The sequence below is a fragment of the Phascolarctos cinereus genome, unplaced genomic scaffold, assembly GCF_003287225.1.
Source record: "Phascolarctos cinereus isolate Bilbo 61053 unplaced genomic scaffold, phaCin_HiC Scaffold_5;HRSCAF=322, whole genome shotgun sequence".
NCBI lineage: Eukaryota > Metazoa > Chordata > Mammalia > Diprotodontia > Phascolarctidae > Phascolarctos > Phascolarctos cinereus.
In genome coordinates this window covers 441,784,064-441,800,730 of record NW_027555958.1, presented here as the reverse complement: position 1 = coordinate 441,800,730, position 16,667 = coordinate 441,784,064, and the positions used below count along the sequence as shown (strand labels likewise).

General features: G+C 36.8%; 1 protein-coding gene across 4 annotated transcripts in view; it reads right to left on the bottom strand.

Moving 5' to 3' along the window:
• Window positions 1–3,248: 3,248 nt before the first annotated feature.
• LOC110209984 (DBIRD complex subunit ZNF326-like) overlaps window positions 3,249–16,667 on the bottom strand; it is a 55,425-nt gene continuing 42,006 nt past the window's right edge. For all 4 annotated transcript variants that reach the window (XM_078156562.1, XM_020988788.2, XM_078156563.1 and 1 more), the window contains 6 exons: window positions 15,932–16,040; window positions 14,120–14,267; window positions 12,358–12,457; window positions 8,458–8,588; window positions 6,992–7,087; window positions 3,249–4,408 (listed from right to left, as the gene is read on the bottom strand). In XM_078156562.1, the coding sequence (XP_078012688.1) occupies window positions 4,187–4,408; window positions 6,992–7,087; window positions 8,458–8,588; window positions 12,358–12,457; window positions 14,120–14,267; window positions 15,932–16,040 (806 nt within the window). In that variant the 3' untranslated portion in view covers window positions 3,249–4,186. The remainder of the gene's footprint in view (window positions 4,409–6,991; window positions 7,088–8,457; window positions 8,589–12,357; window positions 12,458–14,119; window positions 14,268–15,931; window positions 16,041–16,667) is intronic.

The window sequence follows — 16,667 nt, the reverse complement described above, 5'->3', positions numbered from 1 at the left end:
CTGACCCTCTGAGTCTATAGCCAGGGTTTTTTCCCCCAATTCAGTTATAATGGCCAACATTTCACAACTGGAATTAAATATATGTACATCATAATTAGAATGAAACCTATAAAGAGTACCATTATTTTAAAAATACTATTTGACCAGTCTTTCAGATGGCATCTGGCAACAGTTTAATGAACTTTAATCAATGTTCAGATAGCCAAACTAGGTATTTCCTGCAATTTCTCAGCCATGACCATTTCTATCAACCCACTGCAAAGGTCAACTCTGCCAATTAACTAAACTAATTAACCTCCAAATCACACTGTGAAAATGCCACCACCTTTCCCCTGAAAATCACTATTTTCAGACAAAATCTTACTTATTGTCAAAAATCTACTTATTAGAAGAGAAGGAATGACTATCATTGGCAAAATGGAGACAGGGCTATTAAATCATATGACCAAGCTCAAAGTCATAAGAAGGAAATGCACTGGAACTTCTTTCTTTTAATTCAGTCAGTCAGTAAGCATTTCTTAAGTACCTGGGTTCCAGCACTATGCTGAGGATCAGAGATAGGGAAAGACACAAAAAAGTACTCGCTCTTAAGAAGCTCACAACCTATCAGGGAGACAACATGGAAACAACTCTGTATAAACAAGTACAGGGTAAACAGGAAATTAATCAATAGTGGGAAGGCACTAGCATTAAGGTGAATCAGAGAAGTCTTCTCACAGAAGATGAGATTTTATCACAGACTTGCCAAAAAGCAGATATGAAGGAAGTATTCTAGGTATGGAAAACAGTCAATGAAAATGCTCAGATTTGGCAGGTAGATGATCTCGTTCAAGGAGAGAAAGGAGGCCTTTGTCACTGGACTGGAAAATACGCGGGAAGAGAGAAGAGAATAAAGTGTAAGAAAACTGAAAAACTAGGAGGGGACCAGGTTGTGAAGGGCTGTGAATCCCAAACAATGGATTTTATATTTGAACCTAGAAGTGATAGCAAACTAATGGAGTTTACTGAATTTGGGAAGGAGATGGGGTGGGTGTGACATGGTCAGACTTGCACTTTAGGAAGATCAATCTGGCAGCTGAGTGCAGGGCACACTGGAGTGGGCAATGCCACATTTACAAACCAATACAATAAAAATAACTCAGCAGTACACACACAATGTACCACCAAAGTATATTGAAGACAATGGCTTATGTCACACCAAAGCTAGCAGAAACAATCTGTGAATGCAGTGAATTTTGGTGTCACTCAAAAGCAGGCAGTTTTCTTGCTTTTAATAGGTACACACTGGTCTGCATATGTAAACGGATGTAGATATGTGTGTCTAGAAACACAAACTCTTTTTTTTTAAACAACAATGTTCCCTAAGCAGGCTCTTCACCAAGTTAGTCTTGGGTTATGAATTCTTCAATCACATTAACTCTCTAAGACCATTCACTAAGTCACAGAAGGGTTATGATATGTATGAATAAAGGAAGCAGCCAAAACAACTAAATTACAGGTCCCAGATACATTCAAATAAGTATCATTCTGTGGATTCCACATGACTGCAAATCTAAGAACAGCCTCAACTCAGAAGAAGAAAAACTCCAAGCGAACCAATGAGGAACCGAAAGATGCATGGCAGGGTTAAGCAGCCTATTATCAACAGTGACTTGTGCATCAAAAGCGACAAAAATAACTTACCATTTTATGGCTAAAAATGATATGGAAAAGGGACAACAGACTGAGAGCCCTAACTGCTGTCCATGACATACTGAAAGAAAAAGAGATTGGATGAATCTATGGAAAGAAATGGTCAAGAACTACCCAGGATGACAAAGTGTGGATGGGCTACAATCTACCCCAGAGGAGGGACTCTCTCCACTAATAAGATTACAGATCCACTTAAGCATATTTTTTGGTAACCTGAAGCCAAAAAGGCCAAAAGCATCAGAAAAATCTTCACACAGAAATGACACTAATTCAAGAATATTAAGGGCAATAAAATAGGCCTGAGAATAACTGAACAGTCCATCTGTAATCTACCAAATGAAGCCTCCTAAATACAGACAAAAAACTGGAAAGTACTGGAAAACATGAACACATTTGATACTTGCAAATGACCCATTTTCTTTATAAGAATGTTAAATGCATATCTTTTTCCAGATGTACTACTTCAAAGGTTCTTCTCTTTATACATTTATCCATAAACACATACTAAGCACCCCTGCTTGTAATGTTTCTAGGTAGCTCTGCAACCTAAAAGTCATTTACATATGGGCACTTGTCTAATTAATATCCAGGAGAAACAAAGAGAAATGAGAATTATTGGTTTACTACTGAACAGTCAATATGCTCTTAATAATATATCCTTATTCTATCCCACACAAAATTTTAATTCTATCCCATCAATTTGAAAAGGCTGCAAAAGGCTTTAGTACAACACAATACAATACAAACTAATACAAAGATAAGCATTAAGATGAATTCCAAATTCCAACAAATGGACTAAACATTTCTCCTGACTGAACCAACATCTCAGCTGTGTAGCAGGGCTCAGCCGATTCTGAAAGGGTAACCAAGCACGGTCTGCATCCAACAGAAATGCACAGGATGCCATGGCAAGGGCAGCTCATGGCCCTTCAGGACTGAAGAAACTTTCATCTCCTGGTCGCAACTGATCAAACTGAAGGAGCTAAAGGAGTTAATGGCCTGTCAAATTCTACAAATGTCATTATGGCAATACTTCAAAGACCTGTTATTTCTTTCATGTGGGAAATTCTTCTACCTACATAGTTCACAAAGCCATCTCCACCTTAGAGTCTCAGAGTTACCTAAAGGCTACAGAGACTAAATAACCTGTCCCTGGTTAAAGAGGGGACAAGGGTCAGAGCTAGGATTTTCATCAAGGTTTTCCAGGATCCAAGACCTTAATTCTATCCCCTATGCCACATGCTTTCATTACTGTCATCTACTTAGTGCCCCAAAATCTAAAATATTTCATGTCTCTGGTAAAAAATGAGAACTCTTATCCCTAAATTAAAAGCTACATTGATTACTGAAGAAAACATACATTTAGAGACGAATCAATGGTACTCTTTTCAATATTAACAATGATGAACAGTTATAAATAACATTCATGTTCCAATTTACTTCCTCCTCAATAAAATGAAGAAAAAAATGTTTAAAAGAAAGAACTTAGGGAGATCCACCTCACCCCCTGCCCCCTTCACCACAGCTATTTTTAAGAAAGTGATCATAAGAACATCTTTTTGAAACTCAAGTGATTATTTATTTCAAAGAGACAATATTCACAAAAACATGACAGTTTGATTCTGAACGTGTCAGCCAGTAAGAGGCATGACAAAGCAACTTACAACACCTATGATACAATTCCATATTCAAACACATAACCAAAAGGAAACCAAAGTTTGGCACAGAAAAAAAATGTAAAAAAAAAACTAAAAAATCTCTTAAACATCAGTAAGATATTCAAAAACAATTTTATATATGGATTAAAATTAAATTTGGAAAAATCCATACTTGTTCAAAGTTTTATTACTGAGAGAAGTGAAGTTCTCTCCACTGTTTTTTCAATATCTGAATACTGAAGCTACACAATCCTGATTTTAAAAATACTTCATTGATAAAGTACATTTGATCTAAAATTGTTACTTCAGGAAAAAACTGTCTAGAAAACATTTGCTGCTATAAATTGATAAACAGTCACAAAAAAGCTATAAAGTGTATACCCTAACACAAACTAGCATACACTGAGCAATGCAGTCTAAGAATAGCCATACTTGAAGTAAAAAATTCTGGCCCATTCATCTCTCCAAAGGGTAATTATTCAAGAAGTTTTTTTATACATTCTGAATATTTACTCCCCTGAGCAGCATTTCCGTTAAAATGATTAGAACAGACATATTAATACTATACACCTCAGCTTCAACATCCAATAAAGTAAAAAAAAAATTATACAATTTATGAGATCTAAGTTTTGTTGCTATAAAAGCTTTACTAAAATAGTCTTACCATCATTTTTGTAAAACAAGTTCCAAACATTTTGAATTTATATAACCAAATTCTAAGATCACAGAACGCATGCACAGAGTGTTAAACAACTCATATTTTATACCATTTAAAAAGTCTTCCACTTAACCAATTTAGGAAAGGAAAAAAATCGCTACATCTATTCCTCATGTAGTTAATTTTCTTCAGGCTGTTCAATACTGAAGTCAGCTTGTTCTTCTGTTCCTTCCTCTACTTCTTCCTCTTCTTCCTCCTCTTCTACTTCTTCTACTACTTCTTCTACTTCTTCCACTTCTTCCTCCTCCTCCACAGGATCATCAATCTTTCCTTCCTCCTCATCAGATTCTTCTCCCTGTTGCTCTTGACTTTGATCTGCAGGATCAAAGGGATTCTTACCCTGAAACCAAAGTAACAATTTGTGTATAGATGTTATATACTTTATGTGAATAAAGTTGTAGAAAGCACTCTGAACACAGCAAAATTCTAGATACATGCAATATGTTGTTATGACTACAGTATGAAGAAGGCATGTTTGTACCTTTTATCGCAACTTCTACCTATATATAGCAACCAAGGAGATATGCAAAACTAATGAAAATATCACCTTATTTCCCATTTCCCTACAGCCTATACATTCTTCCTAATGAAATTCTAGAGACACTCATTTGAAATAATTTTTAAACTGTATGCAATTAATTTTTGGTGAAAAAACACAGCAAATGTTTTAAGGGCTAACTGAACGCAAACTCCTAATTAAAGGTAACATATTTTTACAAGAGTCTGCTTAAACTTCATTTGAATGTTTCCAATTTCATAACTTTGCAACATTACTAAAAATTTATGACAGACATAAAATCTGGACGTCTCAATTATTGGTCGTAATGGAGTAAAAATACAGACTATCAAAAACAACAGAATATTTACAAAATGGAACATGCCATATTATCTACTCAAAAGTGACCTGACCAAAAGTAGACTTAGTAACCTAAGCCTATTTCATTTACTTCATTGAGTAGTCTAAGGAGGTGGCTTTGCATTCCAAATTATAGTACCAATTCAAAGCTATCTTACTCTGCAAAAAATCATTACCATTTTCTAGATAATTAAGAGTCTGAAAGCAACCTAGATTACAAATTACTACACTGCCTGGAATAAAAAGCAGGGTTTTACCTCACCAGCAGAATTTCAGTTCTACCCGCCCAGCCAACAGTTCCACTGCAAGAACATTTAAGAGTAGATGTGAACTAGAAGTCATTAACGTCAACAAGCACAAGGGATTTCTGCTGGGAGCCACAGAAAAGGCCCACAAAGCCCAGCCACTTCACAGTAGGCACTACTCTGTTCTCATGTACCTCTACTGAATGAAAAAGATGCAGATGGAAACACATTCACTAAATGGCTTGTAGAAATCCTTCAAAATAATTTGGAAGTTCAGTCTTTTTTTTCTATTAGATTCCATGATTGCTTTTTGACATTAAGAACTAAAGGTATTCACCGAAAATATCTGCATTTGTGCCTTTACATAATTTTGTTTAAAATATCAACTGTAATACAGTACTGCCTAGATAATTTACATAAAAATTATACCTGACAATTTAGTCTTTGATTTCTGTTCACCTAAAATTCTCATCTAAAAGACCTAACACAGGAAACATAAAAATTGAAGCAATGACAAAAAGGAATAACTGCTATGTATGTTGAGTCTGCCTACTTAACTATAGTCTGTCAGTATCGTAAGTGGGAACTGACATGACACTTCCCATAGCAACTCTTCTAAATTTTTCCCCACTTTCCTCAAAACCCCAGTCACCTCACTTGGGGGAAGGATAGCCAACACATTGGACGATAAAACAAGGTTTCAAAGTCTGACATTTAATGGGAATAAACATAAAATCCTGAAGCTCTATTCAAAATCCAACTCTCCTACTACAAGATGGGCAAGTCACTTCTGTAGCCCAATTCAACTTTAAAAGCTCAGTAGGAGCTAACAGTGTCACATGGCAGGCAAAAAAAGTTAACTGTATCTAAGTTTGCATCACTACAATCATAGTTCTCAGAGAGAAAGACGTCCTGATCATACCACACCTAGAGAACTGAGCCCAGATCTGGATCCATTCTAGCAACGACACTGAGAGCTTCAGCTGATCCAGAGAAAGGTAGGCCACAGATGAAAAGAAATGGGAAAGCAAGCCACAAAAGGACTTAAAGAAATTGGGATGTTTAGCTTGGAGAACAGAAAACAAGGTAGGATCTGAAAGTTACATGGAAGATGAATTATATTTATTTTGCTAAGCCCAGGAAGGTAAAACAAAAACCAGCAGTTTGAAATTTTTAAAAGCCAGATTACACATAAAAAGTAAAAACTTACAGCTATATAAAATGGGAATGGAAAGCTCTACAAAATGTGAGCTCCCTGTCACTAGAGGTCTTCCAATGGACAGGGGGTATGACCACTTGTCTAGCAATGGCACTGAAGGGATTTTATAATTTGGGTGAACTGAATGATATCAACAACAAAAACAACAACAAACATCTATCGGCAACTTAAGGCTGGCAAAACACCGTATATGTTATCTCATTTAATGCTCTCAACTTAGTTGAGTTTTATTGAACTTTTTTTCCTCTTTTTAATTCTCTGTTACATCAGATGGCTCTCTCTATTACATCAGGGGATCTCGCTCCACAAAGTTCTATCCTACTGTCTTCTCATGACATAGAGGTAACAAAGGGTTTTTAATTTCTGAAGCAATTACTTATAATTCACTGTTTTTAGAGAAAAGTGTAAAGTAATGCAAAGCTACATCATCCAAGTACCACAAACCTGTTCAGAAACAGGAAAACAGTATATCTGTCTGTACTCAAAACACTCAGTATAATTCCTATCATTTACTAAATCTAAATATGGGAATGTGTTAACACTGTAGCACTTTAATCATCATGGCATTATATCAACACTTAGAAAATCTTTTCAAACTCTTACCTTAACAAAAAGTTCGTATCGTGCTTTTACAATTGGATTATTCAAGATGCTGGTAGCAGTTAAAACACTCTCTCTTTTTATTTGTTCTCTATAGGCCTACAAAAAGAAGAAAGAACACGAATACATAAAAAGCTAATCCACGTGAAAGTATTCAAATTCATATGTACTTCTGTTCAAATCATTATTATTCTATATAACATTAGAAAATTGCTGACAAAATCTAATAGAAACTATAATAGGTAATTGTTAATCTATAATATTTCTGGATTTAAAAAGGTTCTGTATCTTAATACAATTAAATTAAAACCACTAATCATTTATTATCTTCTGTAAATATACTCTATTTCTGATTGGGAATCTATTTATGTTAATTATCAAGAAATAAATTTGCCTCTCCTTTATGTCATTACTGATTAGGTTCCAATAACAAAAGCTTAGAGAGACTTCTCTTGAGAGGTAACAGCTGTAAGGGGATTTTTGTGCCCTCAGTCCCCTTTCCCTACCTTCCTTCTTTCTTTCCCTTTTATTCTTCCTTTCCTTTTCTGTCTCTTTTTCTTTATTTATTTCTTATTATTAAAAATGAGCAACAGTTCTCACTAAAGCTATAGTCATTCTAAAATTGAGTTTGGGTATAGGAATTAAGGTGTTTAAAGGGAAGATTCTAGTGGCAAAAAAGCAGAACAGGGAAGATAGATAAAGGCAATGAGGGAAGGAGAGGGAATGGTGGCTAGAACAGGGATGGTAAAACTGAAAACCACAGGAAAAAAAAATGGGTTCAATGATGTTTTAGATCTTATCCCTGGCAATCAGTGTGAAAACATATATGTATTCTCAAAGTATGTTCCACTTGAAAGCAAAAAGAGATGTTTTAAGTTTCTTTATACTCGGGACAGAGTTTTCTAACTTTCACTCCCAAAACCTCAAAATCATCTTTTACTGACCTCAATGATGACCTTGTATGAAATACATACAATATGGCTAAATGATAGACCAGCAGAGAAGCAAAACTACTTGAACCAGAATACAACTCAAATTTTCAAAGATGATATAATGATCAAGTTATCTAATAACCCTAATGACTTTCCTCCTTTTAACAAGTCTTTCTTACCTACAGGTCATCAGACTCAGTTAAAAAACAGGTAAGTTTTACTCTCTCAGTGAAGGGATATTTTTTAGGAATTGGGTACTATGTGGCCATTCGGTCAAATAGAAAATCTAATGATTTCTAAAAGCATTACTTGTATTCTTATTTTTCCTTTTCTCAAAAATAAAAGTCTCAAACCATTCATCACAATTTTTAAAATTACAAATCTGAGGAACCTTTTTCAGATACAAATACCTGAAGATATTTACAGGGATCAACGTGAAACCAGTTCAAAGGCAGTGTGACCCAATAAGCATCACCAGCCCTTAGCAGCACAAACATAAGAGAAGGCAATGGTTTACTAGACTAGATTCAAACATACTTGCTTCCCCTTGGCATGGTCAGGAGATTTTAAGTGCTGTTGAACCGAACTGTGTAAGGCAGGTACATACACACTGCAAGCACTGCAGTGTACAGTCTCTACTTTCATCATGTGGTCATCTGCAGTAACCCCTAAAAAATACATTCAACTATTAAAGAGAATTAACAACTCATAGTGCAACATTAACATGTTGCCTTGTGAGCAGCAGATAAAATCACGTGCAAAAGATTGTTATTTCAATAAACAGGAGAAACCACTATGGTGATCAAAGAACATACACATCAGAAAAGAGCAGGACTTACATAAACATTTTCTCTATACTAGAAACCTCACACAAATCAGGCTTTGTAATTTCATTCCCTCATTACATTGCAGGGCAGGAAAAAAGTTATCCCACAACATTAAGAGAATCAACTGAAAAAAACTACAATGCTTACATTTGGAAAGAAAGAGGCCACAAAGAAATAAAACCAAACTATATAAAATCATGAAGGGTATGGACAGGGTGAACATAAATTCACCAAATCCCAGTATACCAGTCTCACATACCTTAACACTTGCAAAAATATGCAAGTTTTCAAATTATGCCAACTACTAAGTTATAAAGTGGGGAAAGGACAGTGCTAAACTAAAAGGGAGTAGAGGCCAAAGACAAACCAAAATAGGATTAACCAAGATTTACATCAATTCAGAAAACAAGGCAACAATGAGCTAGAAAGCGAGTTGGGCACATTTAGGGTTATATTAGGAATTTAAAGGCAATAGTAACACAGGACAACCTCGCCGTATCACACAATTCTCTATGGTGTCATTACGAAGGAATCTGAGACAATGTGGAGAGACCATGGAGGTCTGACCCAGTATTATGGATCACAGGATCACTGATGTTCTTACAATCTAACTTCCCTACCAAAAGAAAAAGGAATATGGTGAGCCCTTCAGTGATTCAAGAATTTCAAAGAATGAAAAAGAGATAAAGAGACAGAGACAGAGATAAAGATTGACTACTGAAGTGAAAGGAGATGAGGAGATTCTCTGCAGCAGGATTCAGGAAAGAGAAGAAAGGACAAGTTGAAGGAAAGTACAAAAGAGAATTCTCTTAGGGCTCCAATGCCTCACCTGTAACTTCCTCCAAATGCCTCATGTATCGTCTCTCTATCCAGGAACGATAAAACACTAGGACATAACTTCATTCCAGAATAAACCATTTCATTTCTGGCCATCATGTATTCTTAACCTTTCCTCTGAAAAAATCCTTACCCCTGGACACGAGTAACATTACCCTTAGGAGACCCAATAGCAAATTAGCATTTGTTAAAATCCTCTCCTTATGCCTAAATGCCAAGTGCAAAGAGTGATAATCATCTAATGCATGGTTCTTTACCTGAGAGTACATGAATTGCTCTTTTTGTTTTTTAATGTTTTCTAACATGTATTTCAATATAATTATTTTCCTTTGTAATCCTATGCATTTTATTTTATGCATTTAAAAACTATTCAGAAAAGGGTTTCACCAGACTGCCAGAGAGGTCTCTGACATAAAGAAGGTTAAGAACCTTTGATCTAATGTAATTTTTGGGTTTTTTTGCTTTTTGGTGAGGCAATCAGGGTTAAGTGACTTGCCCAGGGTCACACCGCTAGTAAGCGTCAAGTGTCTGAGGCCAAATTTGAACTCAGGTCTCCTCCTGACTCTAAGGCTGGAGCTCAATCCACTTCACCACCTAGCTGCCCTAATGTAATTATTTAGAGCAACTGAGTATAATCTATGAACTAAAAAAAATAATTTCTTTCAGTTTCAAAGGGTCTACATTCTGGTAAATTTATTTTTAATCACAAGCTCATTTTAAAAGATGATGTACTAGAAGAATTTAGACTACCAAAATATTTATTGTTGTAACACTAAAAGAAACTTTAGAAATCAAACTTAAAAAGGATTTTTTAATGACTTTAAAATATTTGTAATTTGCTAAGGAGAGATAAACAACACACAATTATACAGAGGGGATAAATTTACATTAATAAAGTATATTTCTTAAATAGAGGAGGGGGAAATATGGCACTCTTCCTTGTTGTTCAGTTGCTCCAGTTATGTCCAACTCTCCGTGAACCCCATTTGGATTTTTGTTTGCAAAGACACTGGAGTGGTTTGCTATTTCCTTCTCCAGCTGATTTTACATATGAAGGAACTGAGGCAAACAGGTTTAAGTTACAGTGCCCTGATTCACAAGGCTAGTAAGTGTCTGACACCTAATTTGAACTCAGGTCTTCCTGACTCCAGGCGTGGTACTTTATCAGATTCACCACCTAGGTGCCAAACAAGGCAATACTTAAAGGAAATAAAAGACAAAATAGATTCACTTGATCCTTGAAGGGGAAAAAAAAGGCTTTGAGCCACAAAAAGCAACACATTCAGAATAAAAGGAAAGAAAAAACAGAAAATTTTTTGCATCAAACATTTCTGATAAAAATCTAAAATAAAAAATTTCTTAGGGATTAATAAATTTGTAGGAATAACAGCCATTCTTCCATAAACATGTACCTTATAGGATCATGTATTATACCTCACTTTATAGATGAGGAAACAAAAGCTCAGGGCAATGAACTAACTCACCCAAGGTCACAAAGTGGAAGAGCCAGGATTTGAACCCAGGTCATTGGACTCCAAATCCAGTTCTCCTGTCCCACTATACCACAGGGAATTGAAAAGGCAGTTCTGGAAACCCACAAATTACCAATAATCACATCAAAAAGTCCAAAAACTTCTATGAATGAGAGAAATGTAAATTAACTTCTTGTGATCTGACTTGACATCCATCAAATTGGCAAAGACAACCTAGGGTAACCGTGGTAAAAACAAGAAGGCTCGGTGGAGCTGCGAAGTAGTTGGCCCCTGTAGGTAAACAATTTGAAATTATACGATAAGTGTTATAACAATACACACATTCCCTAAATCGATGATCCCATGCCTGGGACTATATCACCATGAACTCATGATGGGGGAAAAAAAGAAGCGTCCATAGAAACATGTTCAGTGGCAGCGCTCACTACCCGTACCAGCAACAAGCCCCAAACCAAACATGCTGCCACTGGGGAAGGGCAGAACAAGCCATGCTGGTTATGTCACGCGGCCATAAGAGAGGAATTCAAAGAATTATGGTAAGAATTATAGGGTAAGATGCAATCTAACATGGAACCACAAGAATGATGATAGATACTCTACACTTATAAATACACAATAAGAACAACAAACCCAGGTTAAGTTCACAGAAAAGGCCAAAAAAGATCAGGAAATACAGGGTGACGAGGGTGTTAAAGTCACGTATAGACATCTGTGGGGCTTGCTTTAATCAAGTAGCATATAACAACACACAATCAATTATTCACCATTTTTTTTCATTTTTCTTACTTCTTTATTCCTATTTGTGAATCTGAATATTTGAACTTAACTGGGAAGTTTCAATAAATTTTGCTTAAAGATTTTTAAAGATGTTTTACAAATTATTCCATCATTTGCATACTGAGGATATGAAAATCCAATAAATACAACAAAGTAAGATCTTTGCCTTTAAAATGATTTTTTGTTTAAGTATTTAGCAAATATGGTTTCACTTCACATTAGGAATATTGCTCCTAATTAGGTGAAAAGGAATTTGTACTAATTCAGGAGAGAGAGAAAGGAGCACAACAAACTCCCAAGCTTATCAAACACTTGGTTTTTGTTATTTAGGCAATTGGGGTTAAGTGACTTGCCCAGGTGTCAAGAGTTTGGTCTGAGGCCACATTTGAACTCAGGTTCTCCTGACTTCAGGGCCGGCGCTCTATCCACTGCGCCACCTAGCTGCCCCTTATCAAACACTTGTAACAAAAAATTTAAAACTCAATTGGTCAAAAAATACCTACCTTCCATTACATCTTTCTCAGTTGTTTTGACAGCTTCTGAATCATTAGTTGTCTGTTGTTTACGCATTGATGTTTTCTTGAATTTATTCACCATACATTCCTAAGAAGAACATGATTTAAGAAAAAAGATCCAGTAGTTTAAGTATGTAATAATAGCTAACGTTTATGTAGTAATTTAAGGTTTACAAAGCACTCGAATCTTCTGAGATGGGTCCATAGGTCCATCCTCATTTTAAAGCTGAGGCTCAGAAAGCTTAAGTGACCTGCCATGCCATGGTGGTACAGCAAATCCATACGGGGAGGTGGAATTCCAGACCAGTCATTCCACACTGAACAGAGTCAAAAATAGTCCCAGCCCTCAAGAAATGTGTAAGACTACCAAAGAGACAAGAGAAAAACATGTAAAAATTAAATAACATTAAATACAAAGTTATATTGAATGGGTAGAAACCCAGTAGGAGTTTTTGTTTTGTTGTTATTATTGTTTTTAAATGGAGAAGCCAGTGTAGGCTGGAATAGTTATTGGAAGCTTCATCGAAGAGGTAAAGAAGACCTGCCCCTATCCCAGAGGTGTAGCAATTTGGACAGTTAAGATGGCTCACTTCCTTCTCAATGCTAGATCCCTTACTCTCACCAAGGGTGCCAATTCATACTGATGAAAATGTTTAGATTCTAAAGTCTTTCTTCTCGTATCACATCAGTCAAGGTCCCAATTTATTCCTCATTTCTGGACTACAGTACTTGTGACACCCAACTAAAGATTTATTTTTTCATTCCTTATCATCAAAAGTCCAATGAGCAGGAAGCAAAATAAGAGGATTGCCAGGTGCTATACAGCCTAGCAAAGCAATTCTGTAAGAAGAGTTCAGTTCATCTATTCATTTAAAGCAAATTCTTCCTACACTGTATCATTCTTTATTGCAAAGATTCACTCACCAACTAGCACATATACCTTCTGATAATCATAGACGTGCGAGAAGATATATACTCCAGAAGAGAGAAAATTAATGGAATTAACAGAGCTTCTTCCAGCACCTGGCATATTGTCAGGCCACGTGCCCAAACTGATAACAAGGAACAAACGTACACCATATATAGACCCTCGAGTTGTTAAGAGGCCTTCCACCAGTACTATAGTATACTGTCATGATAGAGGCTCAAGCTCTCTGGAAGCAATCTCAGATTGCTTACCCTAGCCTAAGGTCAATGGACAGTATTTAGGATCAGTAAACGTCAACATAGGGGGCAGAGGGGCCTAGCTAGTGTGCCGGAAAAGAGAAGCTAGGAGAAACATACTATTTGGCCAGCATCTATTGGTCCCCTTATTCAAATCTAACTTTCCCAGCAAAGGACCAAATTCCTTTTCCTATCTTCAAGCTTAACCTTTGGATGTGATGACCCCACACACTTTGGCAGCTTCTTAAAGATAGGGAATACTTTTTCTATTTGTATCCCCATTAAACAGCACAGTGACAGATATACAGTAGATATTTAATAAAGGTTTCATTAATGAATGACCAGTCACAGCTTCCTGCCTACTCTCCAGCATCTCGTTTATTTAGTTAGCTTTTAATTTGAACCCCATCTCTGATCCTCAAAGAGAATGCTTTACCCCAGCCCGACTGCCTAATAACCAGTAGTTACTGATCACATGTCTACCTCTTTGGAATTCAGCATCCTGATTATTCATTTGACATTACTTTCACTATCTTAACTCTAATAAAACAATAAGGTGATCATAACTATGAAAACAGCTACTTACATGCAAAAATTCCATAACTATTTTATCAAATTTGGTTTGTTTCTGAATATGATCTAAGGTTTCCTGGTGAGAAGAACTTTCCAGATGAACTTCAATTTCTTTTTCTTCAAATGTTCGAAATTTGCAAAATGAACATGTGAATGCCATCCTACAAGGGAAAAAAATCAAACAGGCAATATTTTAAGGAAATGATGATACTGAAAACTGTACCAATTAAATTGATACATTACTAATTTTCTCAAATCCCACTTGAAGGCAGGGTGAAACAATACTACTTTTACAGCAGTTAGCCAGGTCAAGAAATGTTCATCACCTATGGTTTCTCCATTGTAACTGAACAACTCAGTATTTCTGGCCTGTATCCCTCAACCTATGCATGACTGAAAAGTCTCATAACTAACCCTGTACGGAGCTGCTGAGTTAAGCCAAAGACCAGAGATGTCCACTTCAAGGTTATACTACAGAACCCTCAGTTCTCTAACTGGGTTATCAAGAACAAATTCTTCACCCTAATTTCGATTTCATGCTTAAGCTTCTAAATGAATCAAAGCAAGTTCTAGGGAATCTGGACCAAAGCGGCATCACTCATGTTTCAGAAATAAGTCATTTCTTGGGATGTCTCTGAACACTAGAAACCTTCTTAAAACAGGGTGCTCCAGAATGACTGCTGGCTCACTGAGTCCACCTCAGTCTAGACCCAGATATTTATTCAGAGCCTCTGAAATAATCCTAGAACTTAGGATCACGGTTCTAACGGAACCAAGCATAAAGGGGCCAGATGACAATTTACTAGAAGGTAATAAAATCTGTCCAGAAGTGGAAGGAGTTGCCTCAGGGGCTAAAGAATTCCCCTTCCCTGGAAACTTTCAGTAATGGCTGAATGACATCTTGCCATTCACCTCGCTGCCACCACTCTTCTCTCCCACTTGCCTGAACACAACCTCCTCTCTCTGGACCCGAAACGCTGCCTCCCTCCCCAGGTGACCTAACCCACTCAGCCTTGGGACTCCATCCTGGAGGTGACTTGGGTGAATGAGCACAAACTCACAAGTCAACTGTCTCTTAATGGTCCCAGACCATGCCTTATTTGTCTAACCTCAACATTTTGGGACATCTTTCCATGCGTCCTCTAGGCCACGCACCTGCCCCTTTCCCACTTTCTACCTCTTGCTTGGGGAACAGCCACCAAAATGAGAGGATCACAGATGTAGAGCTCACAAGGTCTACAGATGAGGAACATGAGGCTCAGAGAGGATGAAGGGCTTGCCCCGGAATGATGCAGGCAGCAACCAAGCCAAGATATAAACTCTCATTCTTGGACACCAAGCCCGAGCATCTTCTCCAGATGCACCACAATGCCTCTCACTGCTGATGGAAAGGATGTGACACTCAGCAGTCCTAGGACTCCACCAGCATTGCTGGGACTACCTATTCCAGTGCCACTGCTCCCCTACTTGTGTGGTCTTAGCGCCTTCAGGCAAGGGACTATCTCTCCCAAGGTCTAGCAAGCATCCTAGCACACATTATACACTTAACAAATGCTTCTTAATTCATTCATCTATAACCACTTCCCAGGTATGTTGTAAAGGAGATTCTTTTCTTAGGTATGGATTGGCCTGAATGGCCTCTGAGGGCCTTTTCTACTTCATAATTATGTCCAAAAATACTAGATAATAGAAATATTAGTTTCTCAGAAATGTCCACTGCCTTCACTTTATATATTCCTAACACCTACCATGACATCCCCCACGTATTAGGCACTTAATGTTTATTTAAACAAACTCTGATTATTTCATTCCATTAAGCACAGACCTGTACTCATCACCATACTTCTCACTGATCTTCTCTCTTCTGCGCCTTTGTTTCTCTCTTCGTATTTCAACTCGTCGCTTCTCTTCTTCACTTTTAGGAGCCATTTTTGCTAGTAAATTATATGAATAACAACAGTTAAAACTAAAAGAACATTTAATAAAATCTCTTCCTTCTCTTCTAGCCAACAGGTTCAGAAAACAATTTTTTTAGGCTAGCAGTGATGATGCTTCAAACTAACCTTCTTGTACTGGCTAAAAAGTGCTCTGTGTTATGTATGGAAATGTTCTTTTGGTGGGGAGCATTTGGGGTTAAGGTTTTTTTCTGTTTTTTTTTTTTTTGTTTTTTTCCAAAAAAAGCAGCACCAGCAATAGTTTGAATACCAAGAAATCATAGTCAGGATCACCCAAGATCTCATACCTTCAACTTCAAATAAGAAGAGATCTTGTAATACAATATTCTAAAAGCAAAAGATAAAGGCTTACAATCAAGTATAACTTTCCCTGCAAAGGTGAGTATAATCCTATGGGGGAAAATGACTTTGAAGCATTTCTGACAAAAGACTAGAGCTGAGTAGGAGCTTTAAAATGCAAAAGCATTAGAGTAAAGAGAAACCTAGAAAGGTAAATTTACTTGAGAAACTGGAAGGGGCTGTAGATCTAATGGGGAAGGGGGGCAGAGGGCAGTGGAAGAAACAAGTGTCCCTTCAGAACCTAAATATTCTCAGAGGGTACTGAAG